The sequence below is a fragment of the Parus major genome, chromosome 2, assembly GCF_001522545.3.
Source record: "Parus major isolate Abel chromosome 2, Parus_major1.1, whole genome shotgun sequence".
NCBI classification, from domain to species: Eukaryota; Metazoa; Chordata; class Aves; order Passeriformes; family Paridae; genus Parus; species Parus major.
The window spans coordinates 54,665,452-54,678,048 of NC_031769.1; the positions used below are offsets into that span (position 1 = coordinate 54,665,452).

Below are 12,597 nucleotides of genomic sequence, written 5' to 3' on the forward strand. Positions count from 1 at the left end.
TTAATTTTCTGTCAGGCCACCCTGAGGTGAGGGGAGTCAAGGAAGAAATCACTTATCCCAGCAGTCTTTTGCATGGCAACCGTAGCTAAGCAGAATGAAAACTGCATTGGCTATTGCATGTTGAGGACCTGAAATCAAGGTGCTGTTGCCAAAAAGTACCATGGATGAAACAGAAGCAGTATATTGCTATTCTTCTGATCATAAAGCAAAAATCTTCTGATCACAAAGCAGAAATCTGTCAGGCACCTGATTCTAGATGAAGAAATGAAAGGAATACGTCAGTGACTGGATCACACATGATTAAAAGCCTAATTTACAGACACTGTCTAAGTTTTGTACTGTAAGCTTTCTAACACAGTAAGTCTGCAAGTAGGAATAATTGCTGACCAAACATGAAAGTGTCTATGCGGAGAAGACACATGGAGTGGCTGGAATATTGTTTTACAAAATATCTTTCCAGGTTAAAATTATCACTAAAGAGACTTGTCACTGATGAAATGCCCAAAATATATTTTGCTAAGAGCTTTGTTATCAAAGTTGTCTAAATTACTTCCTCCTTGTACATTAATGCTGACTAATCCTGATCACTTTCTTCACCTTCCTGTCTGTAAATGGTTTCCAGGATTAGTGGCTCCATCACCTTCCCAGACAGAGATAGTGTTAACCTGACTGTAGTTCCCTAGGTCTTCCTTTTTCCCTTTTTTTGAAAATAAGAGAGACATTTAATTTCTTCTAGTCTTCAGGAGCCTGTGCAGATTGTTGTGACCTTCCACAGGTGAGTAAGTGTGTCTTTGCAAAGGCATTGGCCAGCTGCCAATGTGGGAACATTCCATCAGGCACCATGGACTTAGGTGTGTACAGTTCAGGTGCTCACTAACCTGATCCTCCTCCACCAAAGGCTTTGTCTTTCTTGCTCCAAACTTTTCACCTGGTCTCAGGGGCATGGGATACCTGAAGGCCATTCTTATGGGTAAATGCTGAGGCAAAGGAAATACTGAGTACCTCAGGTTTTTCCGTATCATGCATCACCAATTTCCCTGCCCCATCCAGCAGCTTTCCCTAGTGTTTGTTTTGCTGCTGCTGTGTTTATAGAATCCTTTCTTGTTCCCCTTTACATCATTTGCCAAATTCAATTCTAGCTAGTTTATTGCCTTCCTGAGCCTATTCCTGCATGGTTGAACAGCAGCTCCATACTCCTCCTGGATCACCTGCCCCTGATTCCACCTCTTTTATATTTCATTTTTATGCCTGATTAAAATCAGCAGCTTTTTGCTTACTCTGGAGGTACTCCTGCTGCCTCTACTTGGTTTTCTAGGTGTCAGACTGGACCTTTCTTGAACTTGGAGAAGATCTTTGGATATCAGCTAACATTCCTGGCCAGGGTTGTATCAAGTGTGATACTTCCAAGCAGGTATCTGAAGAACTATAAAGTCTCCTCTCCTAAAGTTCAGGGCTCAGGTCCTGCCTTTTGCCTGGCAGCTTTCTCTCAGGAGTCTGTATGCCACTGGCTCATAGTCACTGCAGCCAAACCTGTCCTGACCTTTCCACCCACAACAAGCCCAGTCACCTACGTCAAGAGGTTGCAGCAACCCCTGAAACCTCCTCGACTGGTTGTGAGAAATTCTCAGATCCCACAATACAATAACAAAAGGCAGGCTGACTGAAGTTAACATCTGAGGTCACATGTACCTATTTTTCAAACAGTTGAGGAGGACAGAAACATCCACAGAAAGATGTTATATACTCAAATCTCATAGAAACTTTAACCAAAAAAATGTTCAGAGAATGTAGAACTATAAATCCATCACTGTGGAGGTATTTGTGTTCATTTTTTAAAGGATACTGAACATGTGTACTCAAATTCAGAAAGTGAAAGATGTAAAAGTGTCTCAGTATTTTGACCTAGCTTTCAGGAAAATGCCAGCTTTCCTGGAACCAGTCCTTGATTGTAGAACCTGATTTTAAAAACTCAGCACACTTAACCCAAAGGCTCTCAGAGTCTCTGTTTGTCTGTGGCATAGCTCAGGGCTGAGGATTTCAATATATGTCTTGAACGTATCAAATAAGGAATAGTGACAATAAAATTAGGTTTTCTGGGCTGTTGTAGGACTTTTCAGTGACTGAAATGCAAAGGAAGGCAAAAGAAAAATATGAAGGAGGATGTGCACTATCAGCTGGTCTTCCCCTGTTCTTTCCTATTCCTGTCTTTTCTTCAAGAGAAAATACCAAGGGATGAAGAAATGTTGCTCTGCTTGCTAGGACTCTAACAGGGAAGAGAAATCTATAATTCACACACAGACTGTGTTCACTGTTGTGCAAGTGCTTTCAGTAAAATCTAGCCTTCATTTTAAGAGCAATGTTTCATATACTTATCTTAAAGTGACAGGAAGGCTTCGGTTTCTGGATGTTGCAGATGAATCTGAGTACTGGAATGATATACTGATTGTCAACATCAGATTGATCAGATATTTAACACTTGTCATAAGACATTGTTGTTTTTCCTCTCCTGCTGCAGAAAATCGTGAAAGGGGTGGAAAAGGAAGTATTTTAATTTTTAGCAGAGTTCACAGCTTGCGGTTCAGAGCACAAAAAGTCTTTTTTGTAAGGCTTATCTTTGCTCAACTAATGCTGTGGTTCTTGTTATGTACCAGTATGCACAGTAATAAATGCCAGAATCCCTCGGGGTTAAAGAATTTATCATGAGACGATATACAGGCTGAGTAGGATCTTTCTGAACTTGAAACCTATTTTTATTGTTGTTGTCATCAAAAACAGGTGCCCCTCCAGTCTCGTACAGTATCCTTTTCGGCGGCTCTCCGGGAAGCTGCCTGTACCAGTGTACAATGGTTTTGTCCCTCAGTTGACATGACATGCTGGCAGACGTGCCCTTCATCTGGTTCTGCAGCTCTGGGGTTTGCACTGGCACAAACTGCATGTCTACACCTGAAAGCAAAAGCACAGGAATTGCAGGAGGGTAAAACTCCCGGAGTTTGGAACCAGCCTATGTTCACTGTAGACAGGAAGGAGACAGGAGAGGAAAAAGATCTTACAAGAACAAAATGAAGTTGCAAGAAGGACTGGAAACAGCAACATACTGCCTGTGCAGATTAGACCTGAAAATGAAATAAATAGAAACAGTTATAAATGTTATAATGTTATAAAGCCCTTCGGGTAGACAGAGCATCAAACGACTGGGAGGAGGAAATGACTCATTCAGCACATCCAATGGTCTTTCTTCAACTCACCACCACAGGGGGTGTTACGTTTACTGACAAGCTAAACCATGGCAGGAACAGCACAGAATGGACAAAAAATACTCAACCTGAAAAAAACTTATTAATCTATCTACCTTACTACACTTATTTTAGACTTACCCACTGAGCACACACATAAAAATTCAAGTTGTTCAGCCTGGCCGTTCCCAAGGATGTTCTCTTCTCAGACACCTCAGAACTGTCCCAGAAGAATGTTCCACCAGCCTTTCCCTAGAACTTCAGGGAATCATAGAATAACAGAATGTTTTGGGTTGGAAAGGACCTTAAAGATCACCTAGCTTTCATCCACCTGGGGGGAGGGATGTCATCCTCTAGGTCAGGTTGCTCAGGGCCCCATCCAGCCTGGCCTTGAACACATCAAGGGATGGAGCATCTAGATCTTCTCTGGGTTGTCTGTTCAGTACCTCACAACTCTCAGAGTAAAGAATTTCTTCCTAACATCTACTTGAAAGCTCTTTCAGTTTAAAACCCTTCCCCGTTCTTCTATCACCATCTACCCTTGTAAAGATTTGTTTTCCATCAATGCCCTTTAGATACTGGAATGCTTCAATAAGGTCTCCCCTAAGTATTTTCATGTCCAGGCTGAACAGCCCCAGCTAGGTTTTAACTAGGCTGGTCACTAGTGCTGTCTGCCAAGGCTCAGCATTGGGCCCAGTATTGTTCAACTTTCTCATCAGTGACTTGGGGGAAGGGACAGATGCCTCTTGAGTTCACTGACAGCACGAAGCTGGAAGGAGTGGCTGGTACCTCAGAGGGCTTCAGAGGGACCTTGACAAGATGGAGAGACAGGCAGGCTACTTCCCACCTGAGGGCATCTGCCTGCAGCAGCATGGCAAATGGTCAGAGCTGTTCAGTGTTGCTCTAAGTGCATGTGGAATTTATGAGGCTGGTTGAAGAGGACATGATCTGGGCTCTGGGCTGCCCTTACACCTGGCTTGAGCAAGGTCTCACAACCAAAGGATGCCTGGGGTGAAGTGGAGGTCTCACAGCCCTGTGTGGTTTCAGTGAGGAACAAAGGAGCACCTGTGCCCATGTACCATCCCTTGTCCTCACTCTCCCTTCACTCTGAAAGGTGAGCCTTGCTGTAAATCTGCTCTGATGAGAAGAAAAGGCACACAAAAACTCTCTGGAAAAGATCAGACGGCAAACACTGCTTCAGATATTAGAGGGGGGTGGGGCAAAAGTGTTTATTTCATCACTTGTGTTAAATATAAATTCTGACCAGAAGTAAGTGACACCAAAAGTAAGTGACAAGTGACATATTTAACTTTCATGTCCCTTGGAATGCAAATGAGGAAGAACAGGAGACATGTAATACATGTAAAACCCCATCTACAGCATATGATTGTTCCATCTCATTGGAAAGGGCCAAAAATTTATAGTATGAAAGGGGGCTTTGAGGCAGAAAGAGTTGGAGGGGCAGGAAATAGGATTTGCCTGCTTCAGATTGTTTGGTGGACTGTGTCTCTTCTCCTCTCCTGAGGGGAAGAATTTTGGTTAGCTTTGCACCTCCAACTGCATAGGAACAAGCCTAGAAATACTTAATCATATTTGTCTATCAATCTATCTTAGAAAAACAGGCAGCTGTTAATTTCACTGTGCATCAAGAATTACAGATACATAAAATGCCATGTAAACATTTGGTTGCACTAACCGTGACACATTTATTTTGAAGATCTTTGCATTCCTTTAACTCTCTGAGGTTGTTGCATGAAACAAGGAGTTCCTCTGGCAGTAGTGTCTTGCCAGCAGCAAGGTGGTTGGACCTCTGTGCAAGTGCCTGTCTTCCTTGATAAAGGGGTTGTAGCACCAAATAGGAAAACATACAGCTGGTGGCTCTGTTAGGACAGACTCAGTGGCTGTGGTAAAACCAGGAAGAAGTATGCATTTCTACTAGATAGGTATTTGCTGCCCCTTGCTTTTTATGGTATTTCCCCTGAATTTCAAAGGCTGAAAATATGCCCTGCAAAGACTTTATAGCAAATGGTCCCTTGGGAAGCAGCCATCATACATCATGCTCTTCCCTGAGAAAATTTTCACATTTTCTGACCCAAAAGAGATAATCCTCTGGATCATTTTTAAGCTTTTGTCAATATCACTGTACACAAATAAATCTCATATTGCACCTAGTACAAAAAGTTAATACTTTTCTGTTGTCCTTGTGATAAATACACGAATTTGTGTCAGGTCCTGTAGAGCAGATATACCTAAAATGAAAAAACCAAAAAAACTTGCATGGGCAGGTGGCTGTGAATACCCTTCCCACTGAAATTTCACTGCAGCTCTCGTCACAGCTGTCTGGCTGAGCAGTGCTGTATCACCACTTCTATATGTTCCCTGGTTTAATCTGCAGCTTGTCCTTGTAAATGGTCTTCACAGCTCTTTCTTGGAACAATCTTTTCAGGTGTTTCCCAGTGTACTGGATCCTTGCCTACAAAAGTCATTGTCATCATAACCATTAGGATGGGAGTTACTACTACTGATAAGTATCACCTTTATCTCCACCATCTTCTGTATTTGAAGCCTCCCAAGCTAGATCTTAAGTGCAAATATCCTTCTCCTATGCTCCCTCCCTGATATTGCTTCATTTTTGCTTTCTCAGGCTGTATTTGGGGAAGTATCTGTGTTCAGAGATGATCTGTGTTATTATATAATTTAGCTGCAATACCATCACCCACAGGAGTGCTCATTTTCCCCAGCACAGAGCATTATACCACCTAAGTTGCAGCACATCTTTGCTTTTCTCCTTGTCTGATATTCATGTAAACATGCTCAGCATCAATGTGTTGGGGTGTTTAAGAGGCAGGAAAGTGCAGTTATGATTCTCTGTGTTTGACAGAAAGCCTGCCCCTCAGGGCACAGGCAGCTTTCTGTACAGGCTGCCTGTCACCTGCAAGTTCTGTGGAAATACCAGTAGGCACAGTAGTAGGTACCTTCATCATTGGGGTTGATGTCATTGATTGTGAAAGTGCAGATGTTTGTACCTCTCTTGAAAGAGGAATACTTGTTGCTGTACGAACTGTGATCGTAAGAAACTGCACTGGGGCCGATGTACAGAATCCGTTCTGGAGCTTTGGAGGGTCTGTGTCGGTACCAATATATATATAAGTTCTGGAAATCAGAAAAACCCTCGGCTATACAGTCCATTGATGCAGCTGTCTTGTGCCCTCTGGTAATGGACACTTGTCTCTGCTTTAGAAACATTTGTGCTTGTCCATCTAGAAAGAAAGAGAGAAAACAGAACAAATACTCTTAGCTTGCTATTCATTCACACACATAAACATGGGATGCATCCTTCCACTGCTCTGTGTCATGGTGACAAAGGGAACCTACGAGACCAGGCTGCTGCCAGGGCCAGGAGACGAAGCATCAGCATCCTGAGGGCTCTTGCTTGTGTCTGCCCTCAGGAAGAAGCTAACAGCACTCCCAGCAAGGGCAGAGCATTGCAACTGAGGAAAGGAAATTACTCACTTGGGCTTTCAGAGAGGTTGTCCTGGCAGGTGTTGTTTGAGATAAAGCAGCCTGATTGAACCCTTCAAAATCAACAGTCAGATTATAGCATTACACAAGTGGCACAAACCTCCCTTCAAATTACCTTAACTCATCTACAAAGTAATTTTGTAGTCTAAAGCAAATTTTACCACTGATTTTAGACTAGTTGGAAGCTTCTAAACAATGCCTGGACTCTACCTTGGTCTTTCGAGACCAAGGAAATGGACTTTACCTCAGGTTGGCTGCCAATAAAACATAAAAAAACAAAACTCAAATTATGGAGCTAAATGAATTGGAGGGGTGTGAAATTACTGTTTGTGACACAGATTGAATAATTAAGACCAGGAAAATACACAGCAGACATTTGGGAGCTCAAAAGCAGGATTGTTGTGTTTGTGACTGTTTCTTGTCACAGGTAAGGTGAGATGTTACACCTCAGACTGGCTTCTCCAAATGCTGGAAAAAATCACAATGCCAAGAAACACAAATGCTTTGCAACCCCCATAGGCCTAGTTTAAAATAAAGACAATTAAGTCAAGTGAAATACAGAAATTATTTTGTGCAATTCAAAGTAATTTTTCAGACACAAGGTCACCTCTAATTTCCTTGGAAAGAACAGTAAGCTGATTCCCCTTTTCCTGTTGTTGTCATTTTACTTGTTAGCCAGCTTTTTATTTTTCTTCAAGAATTTTCACACAGATCCAGTAACTGCTGTCTTACAGTTGTGCCAGGAACCTGATCTTTCAATCTCCTGCGAAATGCAACTGGTGCCCCAGTGCTCAGTGTGCTCTGGAGACCCCATACTGGGTACTGTCAATACTGGGTCCTTTGGGATAGGAACATAATGATGCCGTGACTTTATCAACATGTTGTTTACTCATAAACAGAAAGCTGAAATTACTCAAAGGAATGTCTTTCTGTTTTCAAAAATAAAAACATCTGCTCTATAGCTGCAGTCTTGCTATACAGGATGAGAAGCCTCACGGAAGTCAATGAGGATACTTGTGTTTTAACCTAAGTGAAAATGTGATCAGCTCCATCAGAAAACAAAGAGAAAATAAAACCAGATTCTCAAGTGACAGAGTAGTATAAAATGGGTATATTGCATCTGCAGTCTTAACTGGTGCTTCAAGTTTATTTTGCTAAAATATATAACTTATATATATATATATATATATATATATATATATATATAGGTTTTATATATATAACTTATAACCTTCTATTCTGCCATATAAATGACAGAACTGGGGTTTTATTCCAAAGATGTGGCTTAAAGGGTAGTGGGAATAGAAAGATTTTTCCTGCTTTTAGCAGGACCCTGCTTTTAGCCAAACCTGTCATCTTATAAATCCACTCAGAGGCAGTCCATCCTGACCCAAAAAATGTCCTTTTTATTGGCAAAGTGGAATAACAGGTCTGCTGGTACTGGCTGTAGTGTGCATCTGCAAAGCTCAGCAGCATCTTTTGTATCTGGCTGCCTGCAATCTGATTCAAAGCTTTTGGGAAAAGTAGGGTGGCAGTGTTCCTGTGTATTGTCAAACACTCCAAGTTCTTATCTGGAAAGTAGAGCATGTCTTTGTGCAGGTCCCCTGTGGCTTACTACTGCTTTGCATCCCAAATAGCACAGTAGTAGGTGGCAGAGTCTTGCAGCTTTACTTTGCTCACTGTCATGGTGCAGACAGATTTTCTGAGATCCTTCTTAACAGCAAACGTCCCCTCATCACACTGGTTTCCAAGGAAAAACCTGGAAGACACGTAGGCAACATGCTTGGGAGGTGCATTGACCCTCTTTTGGTACCAGTGAATAAAAACATTGCTTAAATCAGGACTGGAGACATGGCAGTTTATTATCACTGTTTTTCCTTCTGGCTTGGTGATGGATATAGGTGTTTGCTGCAAGTCTTGTGTAGAGCCACCTATGGCAGTAAAAGAGAAAAAACTGAGAAGCTGAGATAAGAAAGCATCCCCTTTTCCACTGGTGGATGAGCAGGATGAGCAGGGCACGTAGAACTACCAGAAAAAACCATTGTCAGGAAGAAGGTGCTCAGCAACCACAGTCACTGCTCTTCTTAGGGCTTCCTTACAGGCACAGGGTCAGGTTCAGCCTCAAGAGGAGGTGAAGCAGATCTGAGTGGCAGAAAACTATCCAATGAGGCTGTGCCAGCTACAAGTTAAATAATGATGCATGAGCTATTTCCTTTTGGTTACCTCTCAAAGAGAAAGGAAAAAAACAGTCAACCTCTCCCCCTGCCCCACACCCAAAAAAACATGCATCTCCAAAAGCCACCCTTGTAAGAAGAGAGCTCACGACTGAGAAAAACTTCCATCTTCCTACCAGTCTCAGCACCACTGCCTTTCTCATCTTGAGGAGGCCAGGATGGCTGGGATGGCTGTCAGGACAGTAGCACTGATGCTCCAGCATGGAGGTTGTGAGCAAGGAGGAAATGGGGGTACATGGTTTTGGAGCTGCCACAATGAGGCTATGGATGATGACAGGCTTTGCTGAGCAGAAGACTTGCACAGGCATCCAGAGAGGAACCAGCCACTAAGGGTATTTTTGGAGGGTTCTCTGCTGGCTTGTGTGTCCCCTCTTGATCTTTCCATCCTTTGTATAAAATGCAGAGCAATGCAGCCCTTGGGGGCACTTTAGTATATTTTAAATATTCCTAGGACCTTTTGTAATGGCAGGGCATGTTCCATCATCCTGAAAGACAACTTTTTAAATTATTTTGAAATATTTTCCTGCAATTAATAATTTAGCTATTTACTTAACCACTGGTAGACTACAAAATTATTTTAAGCAGAAGTAGTATGTAAAGTTATTTTTCCTCTCAAATCAACATGGTCATTTTGAATTGAACCAGCGGAATAACTTATTATTATTTGGAGCAGATTTACCATGTCTGGTATACATCATGTTTTAACATGCATGAGATACAAGGATATGTTGCTCTAATGACTTGAGCTGCAGCTTGATAAAGTAGTTTTCTATCTTTTTTATTTTTTTGCCTGCAGATTGAAGTAGCCAGTTAGCATGCATAAAACTGACTTTTTTTCTGGTATGGCACTGAATTTTCTGTCTGTGGCTGCAGACATCAGCCAACTTCAGATAATGAGAGATATTAATGAGACAAACTCATAGTTGAAGATGGAGCCAAATGAGAGTTAATTTGGCAAATGCAAATTCTTGCATCTACCACCCCCTGCTGGGTATGAAGGAGTAAAACTCTCAGAAGGCCTTTGTGGGCAACTCTGTAATCCATAGCCATGGATGGATGCCAAAAAATTCCTACTCAGAGATTTTTAAGTGAAACTTAAACTTTAAGTGAAACTGTTTAACATCTGTCTTTTAAATTTGAATGAGGTCGTTTTAGGTGGAAAGTGGTGTGATATTCTTTCTTGGGTTAGGAGATGCCTAAAGATCCTCAGCATTTGCACAGCCTCTCATGTCAAACATCTTACAGACTTGAAATGCAGGGTTCTGAATCTCTGCCAAAGACTATGGACAACTCCACTTTTGTGTATATCCCTATGACACCTTAGGAGTTACAGAACCACAACAGGTCTGTCAGATTTTGGCCACTCAGAGAATGTTGCAGGACCTTGTGTAGTGGAGGCTGGCTGGATGCCAAGCACCTAGGAAAATATAGATATTCCTAAATATTTGCAGCTTCCATGCCTCAGCAAACACAGTGGAGCAGATTTGTGGAGAACTTACTTTCCTCATGAAAAAAGTGGACAAGTGAAAAATTACTAAGAAGTAAGAGATCTTCAGCTGAGTGGTGGTTACATGCAGACAAGCTCCCTTCCTCAGTGGACAGATATTAGCTGGTGGTCAGAGTCAGGAACAGGAAGAGCAGCAGAGAGACATGCTGAGCTGGGCTCCAGACCTTTTGGAACTCTGGCCACAACTAGGGTTGAGAGCAAGAATTTAGATGTTGCACCTGTTATGCTGCAATCCTTTGGAAAAAGAGGTATTCAAATAAGATTTGATTATATAATACTACGCATAAATTAGATGGACTTCCTATAAAACTTCAAAAGCACCACAGAAGAAACAGCTTCTTTGGACCAAAGGTTTATTTTTAATGACACAGCACTGGAAAACATAAGTTACAGATGACTTTTTGATACAGGATACATTATATATCTTACTTTAAAAGGTTCTGTGAAGGTACACTGCATAAATACATATAGTGAAAATATATTGTGTTTATTTATTCTCAGATATTAGTTCTGTTTCTTTTTGAAAATGTATTCAGCCAATTAAATAAAAAAGTATAGATTAGCATCATAACAACTCCCTCCTCCAGGTTATCTCATTGTAACTACTGCAGCTGGAAGAGGAGACCGAGCCATGCCTTCTCAAAGGTTAGCGGCTTTGAACATGATGTTATTCATCATCTAAGAATGAAAACTTCACATTACAACCACAGATATCGTATCATGTTTTGGCAATGGAGCAGCTAGTTTTGCTTTGAACAAAACTGTTTCCTGTAATGCCAGACAGTGAAAGAGCAATGCATGTCCTGGATGATACTACACAGCCAAAGAACTACAATGAAGTTGTGAAAATGCATATATAGCCATATGCACTTATATATACACATATAAGTTCTTGTGTATATATATTATGCATGTCCAAAAAGAACACTGAAAAACGTTGCAGTAGTTAATTATCTTTTAAACACATGAAACTTATAATAGTTTGACCTCATAGCTACAGGATAATTAATTAAATCTTCTGCAGTGCAACGGAATACAATACACTTAGTGCAGAGAAGTTAAGGTTTTGGTATTGAGGAAGCTAATTTCAGAATTCATGGGAAAGGATCAAATACAGGATCACCATAGCTCTGACGAAGCACAAACAAACCTGTCGCCACATACTTGTGAACAAATAAGGACATTTCATTTTTATCTGACTTTTTTTCCCATGTACTGCTTCAGAAATTACAGCTGAACCGTTTGCATTCATGCTCATTTGATATGTTTCAACAAGCTTTGTCTGGCACCAGTCTGTAAACCATTAACAGCTTAAACTACAAAAAGATGGGCTCCTGTGTTTCAAAGAGGTTAAAAACCTACTGACTGAGCTTCATACTATGTTTGTCTGCCTGGGAGAACTACTCCAGATGGCGTGTGAAGTTCTCTGGGAAAAGTCCTTTGTAACTATTTGCATCTCTGTACTGAAGCCACTCAGATTCCTTAATGCCAGTCAACCAGCCAGCCTCCTGCAAAGAAAAAGACAGAGTCTCTTAAATCAAAAAATTCGAAGATGTTTCAGAATAACATGGCTAAAATATTTGGTGTTTTGGTTAAAAAGCAGCCTCTAATTATGCACAGACTGTTCTCTCTGTTCTGCCAGACCACAATTTTGTAAGACCAAGTGACTGCAAGCACACAATACAGGCTTTAGCCCATCTAACTCCTGACTGAACTTAATGCTCTAGGTGGGGAAGGAACAGTTCTGAATCCTAATTTTTTCTGCTGAGATATTTTTTCTCTCATTCATGTATCAACAGGCAGAAGAAAGAACAGTTCTTGCAATCTCAGGAGTTACTACCTCTAGAAAATATGTAACTATTTTTCAAAAAAACCTCTTGGGAACCTAAACCAGGACTTGACAAGCAAAATATCAACAAATCACCAGCAGTCCAAGCAACCAGGAGAGAGATTTCTTATTGGAAAGTACTGGCTCTCTGAATTGTGATAAATGAATAAAACCTGGAATAAAATAATTTTGGTATTTTTAAAAATGACCAATCTACTTTCATCTCACTAAGAAACTCTGTATCCTTATCCTTTAAAGAAAAGGAACTGGAGC

The 12,597-nt window shown here is 41.2% G+C and overlaps 1 protein-coding gene and 1 gene segment (V, D, J or C); both read right to left on the bottom strand.

Moving 5' to 3' along the window:
- Positions 1-6,127: 6,127 nt before the first annotated feature.
- On the bottom strand, positions 6,128-6,719 carry LOC107200402. The segment is given in 2 exon segments: positions 6,128-6,493; positions 6,609-6,719. Coding segments are annotated over 2 exon segments (375 nt in total).
- Positions 6,720-10,832: 4,113 nt separating this feature from the next.
- Positions 10,833-12,597, bottom strand: part of AMPH (amphiphysin) — a 121,914-nt gene continuing 120,149 nt past the window's right edge. For both annotated transcript variants that reach the window (XM_033512015.1, XM_015618882.2), the window contains one exon: positions 10,833-12,004. In XM_033512015.1, the coding sequence (XP_033367906.1) occupies positions 11,897-12,004 (108 nt within the window). In that variant the 3' untranslated portion in view covers positions 10,833-11,896. The remainder of the gene's footprint in view (positions 12,005-12,597) is intronic.